We start from the raw sequence: 25,753 nt of genomic DNA on the forward strand, positions 1-25,753 counted from the left end.
TGCTGTATTGAAGTAACATTTTGAGTTACTTTACTTTCATTAAGGATACTTTATACCTCAGAGAAATATTACACTTTTGACTTTTGCTCTTATTATTCAAATTCATCCTCATTATAATCCCATTTTATAATATACATACATATTATTCTGAAATCTGCATTCAGCGTAACAATAATGTAGGACTATTTTAATGCATAAGTAAAATATCTGCATTCTTATTCTACCTCTGTCTGAAACATGTTTTAATGCTTAATACTTTAATATTTAGTCTAAAACTGCAAGAAAATTCAGAATATTTACACAGATTTCATCACTTTTTTAACTTCCACTCTCAGCTCAGATGAACTCAAGGGTCATTGTGTGTGTGTGTGTGTGTGTGTGTGTGTGTGTGTGTGTGTGTGTGTGTGTGTGTGTGTGTGTGTGTGTGTGTGTGTGTGTGTGTGTGTGTGTGTGTGTGTGTGTGTGTGTGTGTCCAGGCTAGTGCTGCAGAGCGTGCACTGAGTGAACAGTGCAGGTGGACCGTCCTGTCTCTGTGCCCACCAGGATGGACACACTCCCCCCCCCCCCCACACAACACCACCTTGCCCAGTGCCATCTTTGGGGGTGGATATAAATATCATGTGGATTGACGATGCCTGCTGTGTGTGTTTCTGTGAGTGTGTCTGTGTTTCTGTTAAAGGTAAGGGTCAATCTAAGTCTTATCTGCAATTCTGTGTAGATTTGTAAACATTCATATTTTTTTTAATATTTAATCATATATTTGAATTGTATTATTATTTGTAATATTATCCCCATTATTGTTATTTATATTATTTAGTTTTATGTTTGTAATAAGGCCACCAGAGGGCAGTAAACATCCAGAAATGTCCACAAGGTTTTTTGAACATTTTCAGCCTAAGCAAATACAACATAAACTATTTGATCATTTCTTAGGGTCAAAGGTTATTTATTATCTCATATTTGCCTAGGGTCCTATATTAATAAATTATGTTTTGATAACTTGCTATCATGGTTGATTCTAACAATAGTGTATTGTAGTCCTTTTATTGTAAATATGTTCGATGGATGAGAATTAAGTTTAAGACAGTAGATAAAAAGCAGCAAAATGTAATTGTTTTAGTTGTCCTGTTGTCCAAAGTCCTGTTTCTTTATCTGCAGAGTCAGAGTGCAGGAGTCAGAGAGGCGGCGGTGCGGAGCTAATGCGTCCTCATTAATCTCTTAATCCTCATTTCCTCTCCGACCCTCTGCTCGTGAACTCGTCTGGCCCCACGAGTAAGAAACTCTGCTGAAAAACTGAAGTCAAAATATAAAAACAATTGAAACTTGAACTCTTTCCAAAACCTAATCGTCTCCATTTAAAAAAAATCTAGACACAAAAAGAACCTAAAAGATTACTAATGCTCATTAAATGATTCCTTTCTGCATAAATAATCTGAAGAATCATCACCTTTAAAGGACCTTTATTTGTTTTTTTATAAAACAACCAATAAACAATGCCTTAATAAGAATAGATTATACATTGATATACACAGGACATATGTGACAATATAAAACAACCAAATAAATAAATACTCATACAGAGGTTTTATATATCCTGATAACATTTACAGCAAGAACTCTGAATACCCCCACTAACTTGAATATGATCAACCTGACTTTATAAGGAAATAGCTGCTTGTAAATGTATGCTTCATGTTTGTAGGATTTGCTCAAAAATAAGAAATATACTATTTAAGTGGAGACAAAACAGCTGACTAAATTAGAAATGGGACTAAAATATGCATATTGGATGTTTTTTTTCACTAGTTTGGAAGCAAAATAGCCCAAGAACTTACAAAATGACCAGTGCATGAAAAACTAAGCCTGTAGTGTGGTCTTAAAAAGAAAAGGGTGCATGTTTTACACTTTTTTATTACGTTAATAGTCAAATCCAGGTAATAATCTCCTGTCTGCTGATCTCTAGTCAGCGCCTCGTTAGCCTGGAGCAGGAGGACTGAAAGTGACTCTGCTTTCTTTCCCAGTGAGGAAACACTTTGGTTTTTCCTCATCGTTTCTTCGTTTCTCCTGAAGATTTGATATGTGCTCGTTGAACTCCTGTTTCATTCTTGATGCTTGTTATTCGGTCAACCTCTGGAAACAGGAAGCTGAAAAGACAAGAGGGTTTTAAAAATGAAGTAGATTTGTGTGCATGTACAGTGGCAGGAACAAGTGAGTGAACCCTGTGTACTAAAACAGATCCTATCTTCACCTAGGTTACAATAATCAACAAACACAATCTGTTTGTACTTATCACTCACCAATTATTGTTTGTTCTTGTCCATATTGAAATCATTGTTCAAACATTAACAGTATAGGTTGGAAAAAGTATGTGTAGACTTTAACACAAGCTAACTGAGTTTACTCAACTTGTGAGGTGGGACGCATTTTCACGTGTTTGCAGTTTTACTCGAATGCTTTTGACGTGTGTGTGTGTGTGTGTGTGTGTGTGTGTGTGTGTGTGTGTGTGTGTGTGTCGTACCAGCTGCAGAAGAATAACTGAACCATATGCATTCCTTCCTGGGAATGCTACCAGACTAGCACCTAACATGCAATTAAGTCAACTTGTTTTTGACTTTGATCTCATTCCTAAGGAGTGAAAACTGACTAGAAGGCGGGAAAAGAGGAACATTTCCAGGTAGTATTTGTTACTTTAAGCTTCAGTGATTACAAGTCTTGTTTTGCACATGCTGAGCCACCTTTTATTAATAATGTATGCTCTATTTTCAGGTCTTCTTACCCTTCTGGAGCAAAGGGAGCCGGTGAATCCGCTCCTGCAGGCGCAGACGTTTGGCCGGACGCAGCGACTGCCGTAGAGACATTTGGATTCACAGATGGCTGAAAAAAACACGGAAAACAAAAATAATCTGAGTATAAAATAATTGTATCTTGACAAATATCTCACTGGGAATCAGAGGCAAGTTTATCAAGGCATATGTAGGAAACTCACGGATCTGGCACAGCATGCCCTGCCACCCTCGGGTGCAGTGGCAGGTGTTTGAGCCTACACACTCCCCCCCGTTCAGACACCTCTGCAGACAGCTGGCTGTAGGGAGACACGAGACAAACACACACACACACACACACACACACACACACACACACACACACACACACACACACACACACACACACACACACACACACACACACACACACACACACACACACACACACACACACACACACACACACACACACACACACACACACACACACATTAGAGCAGCACAAGTCAGAGAAAAGTCACAAACATCAGGGCTGAATTACATGACATGCATTCAAACACAGCACCACAGACTTTCTAAAATACTGATCTAATACAAGTTGAAAAGACAAAACGTCCAGAATTCTCAATGGATTTTATTTGAGGTAAATCCTATCTTCCTTATCTCTTCCTGATGCATTATGGGATCCAACATGCTGTAAATGTAGGGAGTTATGCATCGGTACGGATGGCACTCTTGTATCACTTACGTTTATCACATCTGGTTCCACGCCAACCTGATGGACAATCGCAAACATCTGGACCCACACACCTGCCTCCGTTCATACACACCGGCTCACACACACCTGCAGATAGAGGGAGAGGGAGACATGGCTTGAAGATGAAGGACAATACAGGAAGGAGAGGATGTGGAGGAATTTATACTGACTTTTTTCGCATTGCTTCCCGATGTATCCCTGGGGACAGGAGCACACGTTGTTCCTGATACACACGCCTCCATTCTTACAGGGAGGACTGCACACAGCTGCATGGGCAAGACATTGATTACTCGTGCGATCAAAATCAATTATGTTCCTAACTTAAGCTTTATAAATGCTTGACCAGCAGAAAAAACATATTGTTTAATTGATTAGTTAATTTGTACCGTTCTGACACTGTGCACCGTAGGACCCGTGAGGACACTCGCAGACATTCGGACGGACACACACTCCTCCGTTGAGACACATGGGAGAGCAGAGAGCTGCAGAGAGAGACACAGGTCAGTATAGAATATGCACATCAAAACACACTCACACACACTCACACACACTTACCAGTCTCACAGGAGAGCCCGGTCCAGCCTGCCAGACACACACACTTGTCCGGAGACGCACACCGGCCTCCGTTGTGACAGTGACGGCTGCACACCACTACAAACAAGAAGAATATTAATTAAAATATGCAAATCAGATCAAATCATATTTAAGAGAGTTAGTGTGCACTCACTGGTCTCACAGCGAGGTCCCACAAACCCATAGGGACAGGAGCAGGTCTGCAGCCCCACACAGGAGCCTCCGTTCTCACAGGGAGACCTGCACAGAGCTGCACACAACACGTTAGATTAACTACCTCATATTGAAAATCAGAAAACCTTTATTCGTCGCACAGAGGGGACATTAACAGTGTTACAGCAGGAAGGAAAAAAGGCAAAATACATATAAAATAAAGCATAAAACTGCTTGGAAAAACGTTACCTTCCTGACAGGTTTCTCCATGAAACCCTGTGAGACACTGACACACGTCCGGAGCAACACACACACCTCCGTTCAAACACTGCGGCTCACAGATGGCTAAGAAACGATGCAAAATAAAAATATAACAAACGGTAAAAACAGAGAGAAATAATAGATGTTTTTATGAGCTAGTCATCTGTGTACCTGTCTGACAGTCTGATCCGGTGTAGCCTGGTTTGCAGCGGCAGGTGTTCGGAGCAGCACACTCCATGTTCCTACCACACGTGTGCCTGCAAACGGCTGCAAAGGAGGTTTTCGGTTAGTAATGATGTGCTAATGTGTCTTTGCAGAGCGAATGAGGCTGTGAGTGACGTGTGAACAAAGCCCTTCAGAAGATTGATAGATGATGTCTTACCTCTACAGGAGCGTCCGTCTCCAGTGTATCCCACAGGACACCTCCCACAGTGGAACCCCTCCTCAGTGGGCTGGCATTGCACCCCAGGAAAACAGGGCCGGTCTGCACAGGTGGTCATAAGTTTGCTCGCCGTCGTCCTCCCCCCCCAGCCGCGAGGAGCTGTGCCCCGCCCTCCCCGCTGTTCTGAAGGGGAGTCCCGGGATGATCTGCAGCGTCTCAAAGCTCGCCTCAGCCTCGTCTCCGTCAGCAGAGAACTCCAGCTCAGACAGGGAGTAGGACAGAGAGGTGAGGGCCGCGGTGAGGGGGGGGGCGTGTCTCGCTGGGGTCCAGGGTTTGGACTGAGTGGAGGCCATGTGGTGGAGCTGGGGGTGTGTTACCTGTTTGGACTGCGTGGAGAGGGGGGGAGCGGGAGGTGTTACCTTAGGAGACGTGGCTGCAGTCAGTGCTCCTACAGACTGCAGGGAGATAGAAACATACATCTGTAGTGTCTTTGGCTCACCTTAAACAAAAAAAAGAACATAAAATACTAAGAAATTAAAGATAATATTAAAAAATAGTACAATTTAAATACCTTTGAGGTTGTTACATGACCTTTTATCTCTCTGGAGGCTGTGGTGCTGGGTCTGGTATACGCCCTGATGCTGTGTCGGGGGATGTGAGTATTTGCAGTGACATGCGTTGTGCGGTTTGATGTTCTTGGGGCTGCAGTGACCGCCTCCCTCCTCCCGGTGCCGCCCCCCCTCCCTGCAGCGGGGTCCTGCAGTGAGTTGTCTCTGCTCCCTCTGGTGACGGACCAGGACAGGTGTTTGACGGTGTGTCTGTAGGGCAGGTGGGGCAGGTGGAGCTGGGACACCTTGCTGCTTCCTCCCTGCGGGGATCGGATAGTCTTGCGTGGCGTCTGCTGCTGGGGGAGGTGGTTGGACGCTGAGGAAAGACAGGAAGTGATTTTAAAATGTTGCCAAAATGAACCGTTTGAGGTCACCAGATTCTGTACACAAGGCCAGTGGCTAAAGACCTGAAACCTGCAAAATGTGAAATCTCCTCACCTGCCTTGGCGTTCTTCATGCAGACGCGTCCGTTCCCGTAGAGTCCGGGGGGGCAGCGCCCGCAGACGTATCCGACGTGCGGCGGCCGGCGGTTGATGCACTGAACGCCGGGGAAACACGGCCGGCTCGCACAGGTCGCCGATATATTCACAACCGGAGACAAACTAGATCCTGAGACACAAACCGGAGTATAATGCATTAATGTTATCAGGGTTGGGAGGAGGGTTACTTTGTAATTAGTTCCTGAATACTGAACACATGGCTCTTAAAGTAATCCGAATCCGAATACAGTTACGTGTCTTAAAAAAGTATTCAGATTACTTTTAGAATACTTTTGGAATACCTTCTTCTTCCATAACAGATGGGTATGTGTTGGGGAACAGGAGACACGTGTTTTACTGTTTTCATGGCTTATAAAGAACTCAAACACAACATCTTGGCGTCATTCTGGACAGCTCCCTCTCATCTGCACCCCAAATAAAAAACATCACCCGGACGGCATTCTTTGTACTGTCTTAAACCTTTCCTTCGAATATTTTATGAATTGTAAGGTGTCCTTGGGTGCTTTGAAAGGCGCCTCTAAATAGAATGAATTATTATTATCTGAAACTATGTAATAACTTTTTTTACTTTTTCCAGTCATTTGCAGCAGGCCATTCGATAAATAATAAAATCGGTCTTAGTAGACAACTACAACCTTATTAACCTGCATTTGCCTAGGGCTAACCTAACATTTGTAATTGTTAATACAGATGATTGGATTTGTTGAAAACAGCTTACCTGATGCTGGGCTTCCATTTCCAGATGTTTGGCCTGCGGAGGATGTTTTGGGAATAGTGTTGCTGGTTCTGGGCGGATCAGGCTCGACTTGGTCTGGTTTAATTCCTGCAACATCCTTCAAAGTGTCTGTGTTAGCCGTGGATGGGTTTAATTTAATTCCTGGGCTTTTTCTCAGAGCTTCTCCTTTAGTTTGGGACACGTTCGGTGTGACTGCTGAGATGCTTGTGTTCGTTTCCGCCTGACTGAGCGCTGGGTTCAGGTCAATTCCTGGAGGCCTTCTCCATGAGGTGGTCTTGGCTTGTGATGGGTTGATCCTCTGTGTCGTCTTCGCTGTCTGCGGGGAGCTAACGCTTGAGGTCTTCCGGAAAGTTTCTGTCTTCATTTTGGGCTGCAGCGGAACATCTGGAGCTCTGTGGACGGTCATACGAGGAGCAGATGTTGGCGAGTTGGGGACTGCGTGAAGAGAAACACACGTTTATTTTAGATTGCCATGTAATGCAATGCCATTTCTATATTTTCCACATATTAAACTATAGCCTGGACGGGTCAAAAGATTGTTTTTAGTAGCACAGATGCTCAGGAGGAGACTTTTTGTAAAGATCTCACTGAGGCATGATTACCTCTCATAGATTATTTGTACAGCAGAGAGTGCAGCAGGAAACACTTGGCAGCAAGACAAACAAAACATGATTTATTGTGTGTTAGATTGTCCACATTTCTTGTTTAAATCTAATGCCAAAGAGGCAGATGACATCATCACACAACTCTTCTGGCCCTATCCTGCTCATTTTCAGGTTGATTGTTACAGAAAGGTATATCCTTGAAATACATGCATTTTAACTTTTGCATGTTTTATCCTTGTGTGCCTGCAGAACTGATTTCAAAGGGGACCACAAAGTAAAAAAACATCCAGTTTTGCATCCAGGAAATTTAAGATTTAAGAGCTTAAGTTCTGACCCCTGGCCCCTGAAAGACCCCCGACACATTAAGTTGTGCATCTTTTGCACTACACCAGTATTTCTCAAACTTTGTCATACCAAGGACCATGCACTTAACCAATACAAAAACACTCGCGGACCACCTAACTCCACAAATATCCAAAAAACAATAGGCCTGCTCACCACTCCAACAGTATTTAACAAATGACAGCCTAATAATGACAGCTTAACCTTCTCTATATCGCCTTGTTCACACATGAAATCAACAATACAAATACAACTACAGATTATACAAGCATTTCGTTCAAATGTGATTTAAAATGCTCAGGTTTTACACCTCTTATGAAATGTAGACTACATTTACTACGGAGTTTATGTCCGAGCCAACAGACTCACAGATCGTTGGCTACTGAGAGAAATACAAAATACACCGTATGTAGTACGACACAAGCTTCTGCTGTGGATTTTCAAAACAAAATACAGTAAAACTATGGTTGCAGGCCCAAGTTTAGGCTCGCGTGGACTTTTTTTGCCTGCATGGTCTGCCTACAAAACAAAATAAAAAAACTTGTATGCCCCAACTACAGCCTCTGATTCATCAACAGACTTCATGCAATGCTTCATGAGATGCATATATTAGATAATAATCTCTATCTAACTCCTAACACATCTAAATCTACTTCCAGCATGGATAAATGTTCATAAAAGACATCCATTGTTTGTTTTATACGCTTCTTGAAATCTAAAACAAACCACATGGTTTTTCTAGAACAGATTACAAATCGCCTGAAAATGGTACAAACCAGTGGCAACATGTGTGACGAAGGTGTTGGCTGGGATATATCATGCAATCGAGAGTGAAAGTTAAGCTTGCTCCATTGCGGAGATATGTGTGCGTGCGGAAAACTTAAATGTATTTAAAATGTGAAATGTTACAAATATTCTCACGGACCACTAGGGGGCGCTCACGGACCACCAGTGGTCCGCGGACCACACTTTAAAAAAAACTAACCAAGGAGATCAAATAAGTCCAATAGAGTCTCTTTACTGGAGAGGATCAAATGACTGGAGAGTGAGCTGTAAAACAAAAGAGGACGATGAAATCCAACGACCTGTCTTCAAAATGTAATTTATAGTGTGTGCTTTGCTCCCAGCCAAATCCTCCATTAGGGGACGATAATGACATGAAACATGGATGTCATTTTGACATTTTCCTGCTTAAATGCCATGTTTCAAGTTTCTGATTCAAGTACAACAACGCATTTGCAAGAAAGCCACACTCGACATCTAGAGATGATTAGCAACTGCTATCATGGACTTTTAAAACACAAGCTCTGCATTTATCCGGCTCCAAATTACACCCAAAAGTCTGACGTTTTTGTAGCCTTGCAGAATTTATCCCTGCATACAAATATTTTTGCTTGTTTGCGGATTTAATTAGTTTTAAATCAACAAACAAGCTCTACATTTGTCTAAAAGTATTTAAAATGTGCAGCCTTGCAGCATCCATCGGTGCGTTTCTACACGTCTGCCTGCAGGGTCCCACTAAAGCAGCTTTATAGCTTATACTTCTGTGTTAGTGTTAGCTACGTGTTTACTGTGTGAATTCAAATCCCTGCATGTACAAACATTGTGTGTCAGTCCAGTTTTTCAGAGCATTAACTCCAGTTAGCAGTGGCTGTGATTCGAAGGGTAGCACACTATCAGCTCCCATCAGCCATCTGGTTTCCATCGTCAAAAAAACTGCATTCCTCAGAGACGCACGGCTGCAGACGCTCTTATCCAGTGTGATTGTACAGCAACGTATACGTAACAAAACAAATGAGATGCATGCCCCATTCAAGCAGTATCTGATAAAGTCATGTTACTCCTGGTAATTAGATCCAGGTTTACGGGAAAGAGCAATGTCATGCTGTATGTTTGCACCGTTATCTTATTTCAGAAGAGATTAATTATGCACTTGATGTTCATGCTTACCTGTACATATCGTCCCATTTCCCAGCATGCCTTTGGGGCACGGGCCGCAGCTATAGGAGCCAAAGCGGTTGAAGCACGGGACTTCAGAGAAACACGGCGTCTCTTCACACTCATCGATGTCCTCCAGGCATGTCCCACCTGCAAACACACACAGGAAATGATGTCTGCAGTTAAATTGTTGGCTTTCTTGTTTATATTTGTATTACCTAAATAGATGTTTTTGTAAGCACATGCACACACATTGAAAGGAGTTTCATTAAGGTCTCACCTGCCACCCCTGCAGGACACTCACACCTGTACCCAGTCTCTGTGTTGATGCACGTGCCTGCCGCGCACGGGTCGGACAGACAGTCGTCCTCATGCTGCTCGCAGAGGTCGCCCTGCGTCCCCTCAGGACACACACACAGGTACCTCCCACTGCCTGCTGGGAAATGAACGTCCGTCACACAGGTTCCCCCGCTCTGACAGCCACACGGCACCACGTCGATCTGCAGCACAGAGACAGACACACTGCTTAGGCATGACACCATTTAATTCAAATATTTTAAAACAAAAGAAAAAAGAAATATATTTTGAGTCAGTTATTTCCTAGTAAAAGGTTTTTTGCCATATTAAATATCATCTTTAAATTGACAGGGATACATTTATCTAAAAGTCTTTAAATCATTCCATCATATAGTGTTAATATCTCTTAAAATTAAAACCACATTTCCCATAATTCCTCTTCCTCCTCCTGCTCTACCTCCACAGAGAAGCTGCTCTGGGCGTTGCACTCGTCGGACAGCGTGAAGCGGACAGAACGCTTCGATGGACGCTCCTCTTCCTCCTCCTCAGAGAGCGACGGGACCCTCCAGATGAGGAGGCCTGCAGGGGACAGGACGCCCTCCCCAGGACCCTCCTCCAGCTGGAAGAGGAGCGCCGAGCCCTCGGGGTCCGACGCTGCGAACTGGAAGACGAAGTTCTCCCCGGAAAACGTCCGCAGGGCGCTCTGAGGCCGGTGGAAAGATGGAGGCTCGTTGACTAAAGACAGAGGAGAGGAACACTTGAGAACCACAAGCTTTGCCGGGATTGGAACCAACCAATGACAACAACATAAGGTTATCAATCATATATATTCCTTTCTTATTTCACATTAAATCTACCTGCTTAATGTTTTTAGTTGATGATTTTACCATTTTTCTTAATTTTGTATTCTTTATTCCCTTATTGAGTTGTACCTTACTTTACGTTATTTAATTATTTAATTGCTTATTTTAGTGTTTCCTTTTTTTTAATTTCCTGACCATTAGATTGACTTTGTTTTGTTGAGTGTAAGTAAGGATAACTGTCAGTCTGTGAGCTGTGGTAATCAGCCATGTGATTTTTTTTCTCTCCTCTATCTCACAGCGGTTAAGCGACAGGTCAGGGCATGCTGGGAAATGTAGACCTCCGCTCCTTTGATCTGCTAATGAGGACAAACAGGACCACAGTGTGACGGCTGACACAGGAACAGCGTACTGAAACGGTAAGTAAAGATAAATACTGTTTCCCCTGGTGTTCATCATTAAAGAGCGGCGTGTCAAAAACACTTCCTGGAGGAAAACTCAAACATCCCTGAACACTGAAGCATTACTAAGGGCGCCTGTTTGTTGCTATACACTTGTATCACTTATTGTAGCTGATAAACATATAAAGGATTAAAATAATGACCTGATTATCCATGGTTATTTCCATGATGTATTGTCGTTGTTGTTTTGCATAGGATGATGCACAATCAGCTGTGTGTACCTTGATTGACAGACCAGGCGAACTTGGAGGTGTCGGGGTCACAGAGGAGGCAGGGGCTGCTGGGGCTGGAGACCCCCGCTGCGAAACACATCCCGTCGATGTTACACGTCTTCTCCTGAAAAAATAAAAAGGTCTGTTTGTGTTTTAAGTTTATTTTCCTTTAGTGGGTTTTCTCCGGAGATGCCAGGTACAAAACAGGAAATCCTGTGCTCCGTCTGAGCTCAAGTTAACTCAATTTAGTCCAGATCTGGCATGCATTTCTCTTAGTGTCCAAGTACATGAGTTCACTCCAGGTTGTTTTGTAAGGATGCATGTTTTCCTGCCTCCCATAAAAAGCAGTTCCAGTAACAACAGGACCTTTCTGCAGCTTTGCTTAAAAAGCAGCTGCTCCATGTTTAAAGAGGAGGATGGGAACACACACTGTCTCTGGTTTACTCATTTTAACATCAACAAGTTTAGAGAATAGATTCTGCCGCTCAAACAGGACGTGAATTACCTTTAACTTACAGAGTCCTGAGCGCGACGCCTCGCAGATCTGACACACCCCGTCGTAGATGGTCAGCACTTTAGCCTGGCTGTACTGAGAGCCGTCGTTCGTCACCTGAGACAAGAAAGAGAGGAGCTGCAGGACACGTTCCTTAAAACACCAACAAATAGGAAAAGATGAGGCATTACTTTAATCTCCCAGCGTGCGTACGGTTTGTCGTCCATCATGAAGTCTTCTGTGTTTACAGCCGCGATGCTTAAAGATGGAACAGCACAGTCTAACGCCTTGGAGTTGAGGAAGGTGGCTTTCGTCCTCTGTTTCTCCCTAGGAACCCAAACTCCGTTCATGTACTGTGGACGCAAACAAAAAAAAGACACGAGTCAGAGGAAATGTTTTACAGGCTCTTAGCACGACCTTCGACCTCCCTTCACCTTTAGTCTGGTGGCGTGGCAGCTGAGGTCGGGGGAGTCGATGAAGCCGAGGCCGAACACTCGGACGCTGCGACAGTTGAACGCTCGGATGTCACAAAGTCCTCCGTTCTCCAGATCTGTGACCTCCACCGGCTGGCCTGTCAGAGGAGAAAGGACCGTGTGCAAAGCTCATTACAAGACTATTCAAACAGAGCATCGTAAGGTATCTGACTGTAAACCCTGATGCACTCACTGATGGTCAGGCTGCAGTCGTAGAAGCTGAAGCTGGGGAAACACTGGCAGCCCCACTCCGTGCACTCCCCGTTCCTGTTGCAGAAGTCGGGGCATCGCAGCGCCGCCACCACCTCCTCCGCGGTGGACGTCTCCTGCGAGTCTCTCTGCGTTCGGTTCTCCAGCAGCCTCCTCTCGCACTCGTTCTCCAGGTACGGCAGCAGCGCCTTCTCCCAGCCCAGGTCGTCCTTCAGCTGCAGGTCCAGCATGCACAGATCCACCGCCTCGTCCAGCCTGCGACCCAGCAGCCCCCGGCACACCGCGCCCACTGTGGAGTTACCCAGCGCCATCTGACACACCTCCAGAGCTTTAGATGAAGTGAGGCCGCTTGGCGTGGGCCACTGAGGCCGCACCTCCTCTCGGGCCTCCTCTAAGTGATCCTCTGGGAAGAAGTAGGCAAAGCTCTCGAGGTCGGCCTGGCTGAGGCTCTGCGCAGCGAACACAGGTTTGAACTCAGAATGTCTCCTTGTCCTGAGCAGGAAATCCTCCCTGAACTCGCTCTCTGATTCATCTCCGTCTTGCAGCCCCCTACTCTCCAGGCTGATGAATGATGACATGTCCAGGATGCGCTCGTCCCTCTCCGGACTCTTGATGTACTCCACTGTGGTGTCCATGGAGGGGAACACGGATGTGTAGTCCACGTCATCATAAGCGATGCAGTCGGAGTGGGCGGAGGGATTGTACAAGTTCCTGATCCCTCTGTCGCCGTGATGAGGAGCGCTGAATCTTTTCTGACACTGACAGAACGGACGCCTCACTTCCTGCGTTTTTCCCACAGGCGTCCTGTCGAATAAACTCTCACCTGGAGCTATCCTAACATAGATAGGAAAAGAGAAATGTTTTTCATTTAATGGACGAAAGAGTGGGGAGTGTCCAAGTATGGAGGGAACACAGAGGTTTTAGACTTTGCAGACCATGCACATTAACTGACCTCCATTCCTCTATGAATCGGTGCAGGTCCTCGGGGCCGTAGATGCCCCCGTCTGATCCGTGGAAGTCGTTGTGTCCGTTGCGGTCGAAGGTGCCGCAGAGGCCCTGCGTGTGTCCGAAGTCGACGCTGGGAGCACGGACAGACAGACTCATCCCCCAATCGCCAACATCGGCCCTAACAAAGGCCCCGGAGGGAAAGATCAACTACGAGAGGAGAGGCACATCCAGCAGCTCATTAGCATCTGCCCATGCAGCAAAGTGAGTATGAAAGTGAAAAGTTATGATTGTAAACCAATAAACAAAGATCCAGCCAGCGATGATTATTTTTTCACACAAATCTCCATCAGTGTCAAAATGTTCGGATACCTACGGTGACCTTCTTCCCCTGGTGGGTCTCCAGCACGCGGACCCGGCTGCCCTCGCTGTCCCCGATGTTTCTCAGCGTTAACTCCGGCCTGGTTTCTTGCGGCTGCCCGTTGCACATGTCGAACGCTGCGATATCGTTCCCCTCTCGCGCCACAACGCCACAGTTACAGGCCACGGCGTAGTGTCTGCTGCCACAGTCCCACTGACGGGAGTGCACCTCGAAATCCCTGACGAGGCTCCGGTAGAGGGTGAAGGTGCCGGTCTGGTGGTTTTCATAGCGTCTGAACAAACACACGACAAAAGAAGGATATTTAAGTGAGATAATATACTTAAGTTATCTCGGTAAATTCACTTATATGCAAACTAGCTAGCTTCTGTTGGATTTGCATGGTGATGTTTGTCTCCTTTCCCAAGCAAAACTGAAATCACCATTTGACCGCTAGTGACTTCTTAAGAGGTGAATTACCTGCCGTCCAGAGTGATGACATGAGGGTCAGTGAGGGAGTAGCAGATGGAAGTGGGAACGTCCTGCACCGTGACCTGGGGGCAGAGGTCAGCAGAACACAGATTATTAGAGACTGTCCCCGCCGTGACCCCCTTTCCTCTGGCTTTGATGTTTCCTCTGACACAGATGGGAAAACTGCTCCCCTGCAGACCCTCAGAGACACAGTGTCTGCAGGGCTTACATCACAACGTAATGACAGCGTACGGCAGCGCTCCTTCAACATGATGTCAGCCCATCAAACGGGTACGCTTTGGACCCCAAACACCCACCGTCCCTTCTGTTTTATTAAGCACTTTACAACGGTGTGTATATGTAAACAGTATGAAGGAGAGACCTTCAATTAGAGCCGTCTTTCTCATTTAAGTAATACCTGTAATTATATCGAACTGCAAATTATAACTGAGTCTTGGACGCTTGTGTCCACTTAGAAAATGCACGATACCCCCCCAGGAACCACCTCAAAGAACCAAATTAAAGTTTGTATTATACCAAACTGACCTCTGGTTCTCCAAAAGGCCGCTTGTATGACCCTGAAGATCTTATGGAGGCTACTGAAAGACCCCTTAAGTATCTTTTAGTTTCTGCGAACCAATCAACGTCCACTTATGAAGCTCTACAATGGACGACGAGCGTTCAAATGCATTCCTCAGACTCCACTTTTCCCTAAAACTTCTTCAAGATTTCCAGGATCTTCCTCACAGACCTCTTGAAGCCCCTGAAGTATCTGAAGTACTTGATAAACCTGTCCAATTTAAAAAAAAAAAGAAATAAAAAAAAAAAAGAAATACACGCAAAATGGACTTGACCTTTTTCATGAACACCTGGAAACTCTTACGAATATCTTGAAATCCCTTGAAAATACCACTAAACAGATGTTGATACAGACTTCTTGGATCGTCTGCATGGAAAATAATGTTTGAGATTCTACTTTGAAATGGCTTTGAATCAATAAATAACATTTCAATCTATGCGCAACTTTGGAGCTCCCGGAAAACCCTTAAGGATCTTTTGAGCGCCTCTATAGATGCCTTTTAATTCATCTTTGACAATAAAGGCTATTTTATACTCACTTTCAGGGACGTTGGGACATAGCTTCTCCAGAGGCGGGGTGCGTTGGACCCGGGGAAGACACTGATCAGACTCGGGCGGTTCCCGTCTCGTGTGAAGTCGGTGACGGCGGTGATTAAAACCGTGGCTCGGCCGCAGCTGCCCCCGCTACAAGCGTTGGGCCGCAGCTCCACCTGGCAGGCCGACAGCGCCACGTTTGGGGACTGGTGTCCGTCTGCGGATGTCAACACAGCTGTGAGTTAGTGTGAAGGGACGATGCACAGCTGCCTGCAGCACTGCAATCATGTTCCTGGTGTGAGGATGTGCGGGGCAAGTCACAGCAAAACACAAGCAATGCTTTCATGCATGTCGTCCTGGAGCCTACTCTGATCTAATTGAAGGTGCTTGTGACGATGTTTGCACCTTTCAGCGATAGCAATCCCTTCTAAAATATATGATATACTGTAGATAAAAGTTTAGTTGCTCTTTTTTGGTCAGTTTGTATCATTTGAAGCGACTGCACTTGCAGGATTCTTGCTGTTCTGCATCTGTACCCTCTTGGCTGATTGTATTTATTGTAAGTGGTTTCATGTCAACATGCAGCACTCTCATATCTGATGCTTTCCCCTGCAGGTCTGACCTGGGTCCTGCACGCTCAGAGCCAGAGGGACCCCACACTGGTCGGGGCCGAAGCAGGGGATGGGCACCGTGCTGTGCACCGTCACCTCGTGCTCCTTACTGTTCTCCACTATGTGCAGCGCTTCTGGAGAAAACTGGAGAGAAAGAAGTCATCGGTGAGTCCAACTGGGAAGGTGCTCTCCATTTGCTGCTGTGCGGTGGAGATTGGAGTTCTTTTAAAATATAAAACACATATGTTTACCTTCAGCCCGGCATAGAAACTCTCACTTTCTTTTGGAGTGGATCTGCTTTGGCTGGAGTTAGCTCTGAAAGTCGACACACTGCAGGAGAACTGCAGGAAAACATGTCATTAAGAAACACATGTTTAAGGAAAGATAAAGACATATTTGTGCCCCTAGTCTCTAGAGCGTTTAAAAAAATGTAGATGACCTTTAACCGGACTCTTCATCAACACAAAGAAAGTATCTGTGAGCGAGCGCAGACCGCTGCAACACTCTCCAGACTAAACTAACACAACCCCGGTGTCCAAATATGGAGAATGAGCTCAGCTGAGCGCAGCTGGAGGAGTGACATCACCTCACAGAGCATCACTTAGAAATGTAATCACTTAATGATTCCTGGCAGGAGATCATTTCTCTAGGAAGTTAGATGCCTTCAGGCTCTGAAGCTGTGCAGCATATTGTCATCGCTAAGCAGTTGACCTATCAAAGCAGAGCCGGACAGCTAACCAATCAGAGCAGACTTGGCTCTGGTTTATGACAGAGGGTGAAAAGAGGTGCTGCAGCACAGACAGAATGAGACACATTCAGATGAGTTTGAAGACATGTCACAGTAGAGACACTAAATATAATTATGAAACCTGAAAAAGGGCCCCTTAAATAAAGAAACTTCATTAATGAGCAAACAAAAGTCTTCCAGCCTCAAACAGCTGACAGATGTCTTCCTTGTTTCCCTCTCATGAGAGCCATAGTTCAGCTCCTGCTTATTGGTCAGTAACACAAGACTTTCCTGCTCCAGATGCAAATCAACATTTAGTTCCTCTTCCAGGTCCTGGATTAAAAAAATACTTCATCTCTTTAGGCAAGATGCTGACCACGAAAAAGCTAAAACAGGCTGTCCAAATGTTGTGCATCACCCTATGTCGTCTGGTACCAACATGCACGTTCACTTTGCAGCTTCGGAGGAGTAACTGAATGCACATAGTTCATGTTACAGAGGCTTGCCGCAGAGCAGACAAGCAGCACACCATCCTGGCAGTATGGTGCTGGAATCTGGACACTGAAAACAGCTCAATAAAGCCTACGGACAGCTCTTTCTACCATCCAAGTGTTGAGTTGAGGAGAAAACTTTATCATGTACTTCTGCAATTGTTCGTTTTTCTTTTAAATGTGAAGCATGTGAAGCCTGCAACTGATTTAACGTCCTGCCCTCCTCTTCTCGTAACGGGATATGACAAGCCTCTCTGCCTTTGCTTTGTGAAAGAAAGAGGTCGGCATGATCCACGGGTTACACACTCCTGGGGTCAAACCCTCATCACAGTCTGGCAGGCATTACCGTTTCCCCGAGCCTGAAGTGAACACCGTCCATCTCCACCAGAGAGAATGGCTTCAGCGTGGACTCCTGCCGGATCTCCGCCTTCATGCTGTGGCCGATGTGTCGCGCCCACACCACCTGGAAGCCCAGCGGCCGGCTCCACGGCGGCGGCACGAAGGAGCACCTGAGGTGCACGCTGTGGCCGAGGAGCTCCGCGGAGATCAGCGGCCGGGACGGCAGCGAGGGGACGGAGGCTAGGAACACACACAGAAGAGATTCAAAGGCTTTGAAAATGAAAAAAAAGCACATGTTTTCTTTTTCAAAGTACATATTTTTCTAACTTAGAGTTGTACTAATAGAATTCCTCTCACCTCTGCAGCGGCCGTTCACTTCTACTTCCCCTGGTGGGCAGAGTCGGGGTCCTAAATCTGGCGTAACTGAAACATGAATCACATGTATTTAATTTATTATGATGCACAAATATCAGCCAGTATATATCCTTATCAGATCATAAATCAATATAGGTATCTGCCTCAAAAATATAGTAATCTAATAATAATACCATTTTGTTTGTTACAGATTATCTCAAGTTCACCTTTGGCGCAGTATCCCATGCACCCCTGCGTGGGCTGCAGGCGGTACACCATGAACTCCCCACAGTTGCGCACGGTGACGGGGATGCGGAAGAGGCAGCAGTCCTTGACGCTTCCGTGGAAGAACTGCCAGGTGGCGCAGGCGGAGAGCTGCCGGAGCTCGCCGGGGCGCGGCAGGGGGGCGTCCTTCAGCGACAGCCACACCGGAGCCTGAGTGCCGCAGTGGTTCATCTGAAAACAGGCAATACATCCAAATGCATCTATAGATTGGTGGAGAGATGGCATACGGACTCTATATTGAACAAATGAATCATATGTCTTCGATACTGGCAGGTGATGGACACACGAACTCCAGAGAAGATTCCCCGGAGGTAAAACATTACCTGCAGGTTATTTGACCCTCCACCTGGGCTGAAGGTGCTTATTACAGGATGCTGGATGCTTGCAGGCAGGTACAACACCATTAAGAAGTCAAAGTAGGGACACAGGAAGTGGAACAATCACGTTTTGTCTGCCCCTGTTTTTTGTGCATACCTCTACGCAGGAGGTGGGCATCTCCGCCGGCTTGTTGTTGATCCAGAAGCGGTACCAGCCCGGGGACAGAGAGTGGTCGCAGATTAGATCCTGGATGGCCGTGTCCTGGATCTCCGTGGAGTCGAAGTGGACGCTGCGATAGGGGCTACGCAGAGTCCGGTGACCTCCGGGGTAACACTCTGGAGCTGGAAGGTAGAAATCACACACTGATTTAGCAGATGTCTTTTGTTTTAAGTCTGTAAAGAAACTCTTTTGGGATCGCCTCCTTTCCCTCTTGTCTGTTTCAGTTCCAGATCTGGGAATTCAATCATGAGGAAATGAAAAACTGCAGTATCTCAGGCCCTGTTTCCCCCCGGAGTCGTGTCTCTATCTTTGACTGAGTCCTAGTGTGAGGTCTGACGACAGACGGGACAAAAAGACAAAACAAAAGCCACACAAGCCTGCGAGGGAAATATGGAGGAGTTCACTTTCTCCCCTGACACTGCGGGTAAAAAGCTTCAATTACACTTGAATGTGGACGTTTGCTCTTTGGGGTAAAAGTTTGACAAAACAGTTACATCCAAGGTCGATGTCCTTTTAGAAAGAAATCAATCTTTTAAAAATGAAATGTTAAATTGAGCACATGTATCCAATCTACATCCTGCAGAAGTTTAAACACCCGTAATGTGTTGCTGAGGAGCTTCACTATCAAAGGCAGCAGAGAATGGGTGGCAGAGTCACGTGTCTGACTTTCTCTTTAAACTGTCAGCTGGCATTGAGCAGGAAGCATCACAGTTATCTAAATCACGTAGAACGACATTCCTGCTCGCCTCTCGCCTCTCTAACCTCACCCCGGGAGGCGACGATCAAGCCGACAGCGCATGACCGCCCTCCGAACACCTCCTGCAGCTGCAGCGCGAGGCTGCTGGGGGAATGATCGGAGAGGAACCTGCAGGTCTTCACACTAACACACTCTGAAAAGCTCCACATCTCTAAAGACATATGCAAAATCTTCCCTTTCTGCTTCTTTTTCGTGTGTTTTCTAGACCTGATTATTGATTGTGTTAAAGATGTATTGCATAAAGTATGACAGCTGGCTAGAAAAATGACTTTATTCTCGTAATCTCACATCTTTTTGTCCAAATGTAAACCTGACTCGTGTTTCAATTAGCTTAAATAACCTTGATGTCTCTGCAGGTCCGTGTAACCAAACAGAACATGCCGTTTTCCACTCAAGCAAACTCTGTAAGCTGCACGTCTGTCAAGAGAAATGGCTCAAAGTCGGGGGCTTTTCCTAACAAAGGCTGTTCCCTTTCCCCTGTTTGACTTTGTGGCGGCTGAGCAAAGTCAGGGAACACAAACACACCAGGTATTTAGGATGTTTTGACACTGACAAAGCCATGAATGGACAGGGTGAAGTTACAAAGCCTAAACAAAGTCTTACAGGCGGGGTTTGGTGTTGACAGCCCCTGGTGTTTACCTCGTCTGCATGTTCCCCGTCTGCAAGACAAGACTCGGGGTCACAGGTTGTGCAAACACCCAGGACACTCCCTGAGACTTCTGCCGCTGAGTAAACTGTTCCAATTGGTGGCTTAATGAGTTTACAGAGCTGGGGAGAGGTGGGGGGGGGGTGTGAGCTAATGAAGCGGCCCCCGGGGGAGGGGGCCCCGCTGTGAGGGGGGCCCTCAGCAGCCCAGATGTGCAGGGACTCTGCAGGGAGCTCTGCCGTTTCTCAGGAAAGGAGATTAACTCGGGAGAGCGCGGTGTTAACACGACTGAGGCTTTTCTTAGAGGACTGTCACTCACCAGGAAACAGAAACTACAGTCAGGACAGGGTCAAAGGTCAGGGGGAGCTGCAGTGTGATATAAGACACAGTATCGCCCATTATAATGCTGTGTTATGGTGGAAACTAAACATTATCAAATCATCTCAAGTTCAGAATAAAAAATGTATCAATTTCAAATCAATTTGCTTTGAGAGGACATGAAGACTTTCAAAGTGCTATGTAAAATCAATACATGTTTCAACTAGTCTGAAACACTTTTAGTCAACTTTAGGATCTTCAAGTCTACAGGACTTAAAAAGGTTTGTTTGCAACCCTTTGTATTGATGAGCCGCTGAAGGCATTTTCAGACGTGCTTGAGATTAAAAAGATCTCTTTCAGCAGGTTGAACCAACACTGTTTGATTGTTGAAGTCAACTGGACATCATGTGTGTCCTGGAGTCCCAGGCGCTGCGGAAGACTTTGTTTTGGCTCAGAAATGCCTGGTATTCCTCACAAAGCTCTGCGAGGAACACACAGCGCTTGGTTTTACAACAGCCCCTCTTAAAGTTTACGACGTGGGCTTTGATGTTTCGCCCCGCAGACGGATATGAGCGGAGACAACAGCTTTAGGCACATAACAACAGCTCTAACTGTCATGTCAGAGAGAAGGACTCTGAAAAGATGCTTTAACTGAAATATATTGAGCAACAAGTGTCATATTGTGTTGTCTAATCTTGTTTCAATTACATGTTTACGAGCACTTCTCTGGGATTGTGTTTACGAGTCTGCTTATCCCCCCGTTTGTTGTTTAGTCCTGATTTTAATGAAGTCTCAAACACTTAGGACTACATGTTCTCTGAGAGACTTTTTTGTGGAAGTGATAATCAGCAGGAGCAAAGCAGGCACACATTCAGGGCTCCAAGAAAAATATTGTAAAAGGGATCCTTGTGTTGTTAAACCTCCTGTAAGAAGTTAATATAATGTTGCTCGTCTAGACGCAGCTGTTCTGACTAAAACGTCTTGTAAATCTTCCTGTTTTGTGTTTTCTCACCAATATGTGATTTGCTTTAGCAGAAATTAACAATATACAGACAAAAAGTGATCTTGAAGGTTTAAATACATATTGGTAAGCAATAAATCTGCCATTGTCAGTCCTATGTGCAAACTGTGTATAAGTACATAAGTCGTGTTAATACTTTGATGTCATTCTATCGTGATATGTAGTTTGTACGATTCCAGAACAAATGTCCTTTCAGATTAAAGTATGTCTTATCGAGCAGGATCCTCTTATTTGTATATCCTTTTCCTTGTAGATTTTTGAATATTTCCCTAATTGTGGTCAGCTAAACAAGGCCAACCCAGAAGCAAGCATTGCCATGGTTCCCTAGTCATAAAACCAATGGGATTTAACATTGGATTTTGGATAACTACCGTTATAGCTTTAAAATGAAATGAAGGAAATGTAGAGTCTTCACCTCATGGGGCCCGGAAGGGCTTCTTAGCCTTTGGCCCACAGAAAGTCTAGGATCACCTCTGATGAATAGCAAATTGCTGCATCAATTAGGGAACTTTTACAACTATGAAAATGCATTTGGATTAAAAGTAGACAGATTTGAACTTGACACATGTGTTTCATTTTGCTGCAATAACCTTGAGTTTCTCTGAGGGAAGGGTCTCAGTGTCCCTACTATCTGTCTGTCTCTGCAGGTCATCTAACCTGTGGACCTGCAGACTGACAGGAATGCAGCCTCACGGTCCAAGTCTGCAGTTTGGTCTTTTTTACAGGCAAGACGCGTTTTTCCTGCATTTTTTCACATATTTCTGAGACTCTGTATTAGTAGGCTATGTCTTGTGGGTAAAATCACGTGATTTGCATTAGCCATAACAAGTTAATTCCACCTACCTTGTTGCGCCAAAGCTCCTAATTGCACCATCCACAGCAACGCGATGCGTACATATCTAGAGGACACAGGCTTCAATGCGCTGCAGTCCATGTCTGCAGCTTAGAGAGATGTGGCACACTAGCTTCAGTCTTCGGGTCCCATCGAGAGAAACTGTGCGAAAGTGGCGCAAACTGCACTTATCTTCAGATAATTGGAGAAAAGAGGCTTCAATTTGCGCTCCTTTCTCTGCAGATTGCGGGTTCCATGTGAAGAGTGCGCAAGATGACCGGAGGAGAGGAAGGAGGAGGAACTAGACTTCAGAGGAGTCCGCTCCCATAGGTGGGTCCTCTGTGCCCCCCGTCACATGCGTTTAAATCACTAAATGATGCGTCACACGCGTCAAATCTGAGTGTAGATAACACCACGTGATCCATGCGAGAAAGTGTGGGAATGAAAGTGATCACATCAGATGAAAGCTATTGGAAGACACGTGTTGCTGAGAATGCTGCCTCATGTTCACATCTGTACAACAAGTCAAACTTCTGACACATTTTGAAACATTTTCGAATTTCGTGTAATAAAAAAAAAAGAACATTTGGATTTTAGTGCAGCAGACTTTACATATACTCCTCTCAGTTTGCAGCTGTATGCAGTGTGTGTGTGTGTGTGTGTGTGTGTGTGTGTGTGTGTGTGTGTGTGTGTGTGTGTGTATATGTGCGTGCGTGCGTGTCTGTGTGTGGGTGTAACTGTGTATACTAGCAGCATGTCAGCATCTGTGGAAGTAAGAGCAAGCCAGGCCGTAATTTAGAGGAACATGAGGAGAAAAAGGATGCACATGATATTCATTATTACCATGTGAATGGGTGACTTTATATAATAAGAAAATTGAGGAACAAATGATGCATTGTTATTAATCGTGGGTTTAATTTGAAAGCTGTTTTGACTCATATCTTCACAATTTGATGCTTTTCTTTTTTTAATTGCATATAATGCTCATTATTTACAGAGAAATGCATATAGAAAAGAATACACACAGTTTATAGCATAAAAATGACAACAAAAACATTATTCTTCCTTAATAACACAACACAAAAATCAATATAGGAGTTTCTACTTAATTGTCCTTCTCACATTGTAATAAATATGCAGAACATTGATATACTTGTACAGCAAATGATGCATTTTGTGTTTCTAAATCTTAGGAAAACCCCCTGAATATGAACCGCTGATAGCTCATCATCGCTCCATGTGACTGCAGGGGGAGAGGTAAATATCAGGTGCTGCAGGCTGCACAGACTAAAGACAAATACCTTTCCACTAAATAAAGAGCGGAGAGCAGCAGCAGGTGTTCTGCGTCGCCTTCTCATTCAGACTCCTCTCCAGTGACCTGAGAAAGTCTCAGGCCTGCAGCTTTCAGACGTTCACCTGAGAAGGTTGCTTCACATTCACCCCGTGCATCAGGGGTTCAAATGTTTCAACCTGATGTTATTTTTCTGGATTCAAACCAACAACTTCCCCCTGCATAAAGCCATTGATGCCACCACTCACTTATTGTGAAGAAGTTCTCAATACATGCTCGATACTAAATGCACCATTCCCTCATATATATGTCTGCTTTCTCCTAGGAATAATATTACATTTCCTTTCAATACATTCAATTAGAGTGGGCTTATTCAGTGTTTTGAATACCTTAAAGGCGACAGGTGCAAATGTGCTGCAGTTCCAGAAGCGATGCAGATATAAGAACACAAATGTGGCAAAATGACTAGAAAAAACCTCACAGAATGCGCAGTAGACTTAAAGGGAAACTCCTTGTTTATCCCTCCCTGTCATCCTGCATTAAAACCTTAATTCATCCTGTCGTGTGTGTGTGTGTGTGTGTGTGTGTGTGTGTGTGTGTGTGTGTGTGTGTGTGTGTGTGTGTGTGTGTGTGTGTGTGTGTGTGTGTGTGTGTGTGTGTGTGTGTGTGTGTGTGTGTGTGTGTGTGTGTGTGAAATCATTATCTGCCGCCTGCTTTGATGTTCGTGTCCTGGGAAATGTCGAGGGGGGAGTTTCAGTCCGGCCTCTTGAGAGCTTCCAGATGTCACAGGTCTTTCTTCACTGTGAGAACAACAAGAGAGAACTTGCACGTCAAACATCTTGCAGCCATATTCCTGCAAAACTCCATGAGTCACTTTTCACACTACTGCATTGTCAGCCTTTCTTAACACTCAAAAACATGTGTTTAACCAGAGGTGGAAGAAGTACTCCGATCCTAGTATAAGTACAAATAATATGGTCCTAAAATACTCCTTTAAAAGAAAATGTCAGAGAAAGCTCAATTATGGTTTCCAGCTTTGTGGACCTTTCATAAAGCGCTTCACATTAGTTTTGGGAGAAACACTCCTGCAGCATCTGTAAGCACAGAGGGCGGGTGAGTGGGGTCAAAGGTCAAACAGCTTGACTCAGAAGGTCTCATCTTCAGATTATCTGAAGGTCATGTCTGAGGTCAGCTGCTTTTTACAACAAGAGAGGCTTAAAGAGTCACATATGGACACAGTTAGTGTGAAATAACAGCAACAAACAATATCAGTCCACTTAACATCAATTCATACCTATATTTGAATGTTTTCATTAAGTATTTCACACTTGACTTGATATATCATATTTATGTTCCCAATATTTATGATTTCAAAGTATATTTTATTGAGACATCTTGTTTTGTTCTTCTCTCAGATCAAAAACACTTTGCTGCCATCTAGTGCATCGTTACTGTAAGGCACAGAGGGCACTGAGCATACCAACGTTGGGCTATCCATTGCAAACACAAATCCATACATATCCTTTAAAATTGTATGCTAATATAAAGGGTTATGTTTATTTCACTTTAAATTCAATACGCTGCACATATTACGTGTGCTATTCATTTCTTGTATGGGTGTGTTAGATTCATTTTTTCTAATCCTTTGCCAATCACCTTTTTTATGTGTAAACCAACTTTGTAATAAACCTGATTCAGTAAATGTGTTTTTGTTTTTTTAAACTAAATCAAAAGAAATGTGCTAAGATTTTTCTATATTTGGGCTTTACAAGGTTTTAACCCTCCACGTGCACCATTAATGTACTCATATGTATGTGTATTATGTAAGGATATATTTGTATTCATACAAACTGTGAAGAAGCTTGAAAATGATTTGTGTAGAAAACTGGGCTGGTTTTGGGCCTGCTAACATGTGGTTTTTAGAGGACACAGGAAGAGGGGGAAGGTCAGGAGTTAACATACAGTCATCCCTGATGTGAGGTGTTGATGATAATTTGGGCAGCCAATCACTGGTCTGGAAGGGAGGCGCAGATAACTCCTCCTTGGGTCAGCAAGGGATATAGACAGAAACCCCGCTCTGTTCGGGCTGGC

At 44.7% G+C, this 25,753-nt stretch overlaps 1 protein-coding gene and 5 long non-coding RNA genes across 6 annotated transcripts; 5 read left to right on the top strand and 1 right to left on the bottom strand.

Annotated features, from left to right (window-relative positions):
* Positions 1–1,450: 1,450 nt before the first annotated feature.
* Positions 1,451–22,677, bottom strand: LOC117459013 (von Willebrand factor D and EGF domain-containing protein). Its single transcript, XM_034099837.2, is given in 34 exon segments — positions 1,451–2,144; positions 2,777–2,874; positions 2,987–3,082; positions 3,514–3,609; positions 3,693–3,788; positions 3,909–4,004; positions 4,078–4,173; positions 4,250–4,345; positions 4,498–4,593; positions 4,681–4,776; positions 4,892–5,037; positions 5,039–5,346; positions 5,463–5,815; positions 5,938–6,108; positions 6,718–7,170; positions 9,633–9,770; positions 9,901–10,120; positions 10,375–10,652; positions 11,400–11,514; positions 11,896–12,000; positions 12,075–12,236; positions 12,318–12,454; positions 12,550–13,400; positions 13,519–13,721; positions 13,888–14,164; positions 14,350–14,423; positions 15,459–15,670; positions 16,076–16,208; positions 16,316–16,405; positions 17,629–17,861; positions 17,979–18,044; positions 18,203–18,431; positions 18,735–18,919; positions 22,383–22,677. Coding segments are annotated over 34 exon segments (6,117 nt in total). The 5' UTR covers positions 22,474–22,677; the 3' UTR covers positions 1,451–2,123.
* Positions 2,533–4,986, top strand: LOC117459030 (uncharacterized). Its single transcript, XR_004553477.1, has 5 exons — positions 2,533–2,674; positions 2,767–2,907; positions 3,932–4,022; positions 4,692–4,794; positions 4,900–4,986. It is a non-coding gene; the product is annotated as an uncharacterized lncRNA (long non-coding RNA).
* Positions 10,639–13,625, top strand: LOC117459023 (uncharacterized). Its single transcript, XR_004553475.1, has 4 exons — positions 10,639–10,729; positions 11,019–11,136; positions 11,412–11,530; positions 13,545–13,625. It is a non-coding gene; the product is annotated as an uncharacterized lncRNA (long non-coding RNA).
* On the top strand, positions 15,624–18,274 carry LOC117459035 (uncharacterized). Its single transcript, XR_004553480.1, has 4 exons — positions 15,624–15,690; positions 16,069–16,229; positions 17,987–18,062; positions 18,187–18,274. It is a non-coding gene; the product is annotated as an uncharacterized lncRNA (long non-coding RNA).
* On the top strand, positions 18,353–18,828 carry LOC139435059 (uncharacterized). The gene is made up of 3 exons (XR_011644336.1): positions 18,353–18,441; positions 18,534–18,648; positions 18,745–18,828. It is a non-coding gene; the product is annotated as an uncharacterized lncRNA (long non-coding RNA).
* Positions 18,839–25,743, top strand: LOC117459016 (uncharacterized). Its single transcript, XR_004553474.2, has 6 exons — positions 18,839–18,926; positions 19,022–20,082; positions 22,187–22,264; positions 22,615–22,701; positions 23,565–23,628; positions 25,078–25,743. It is a non-coding gene; the product is annotated as an uncharacterized lncRNA (long non-coding RNA).
* Positions 25,744–25,753: the final 10 nt, after the last annotated feature.

Source organism: Pseudochaenichthys georgianus, chromosome 2 (assembly GCF_902827115.2).
Source record: "Pseudochaenichthys georgianus chromosome 2, fPseGeo1.2, whole genome shotgun sequence".
Lineage (NCBI taxonomy): Eukaryota > Metazoa > Chordata > Actinopteri > Perciformes > Channichthyidae > Pseudochaenichthys > Pseudochaenichthys georgianus.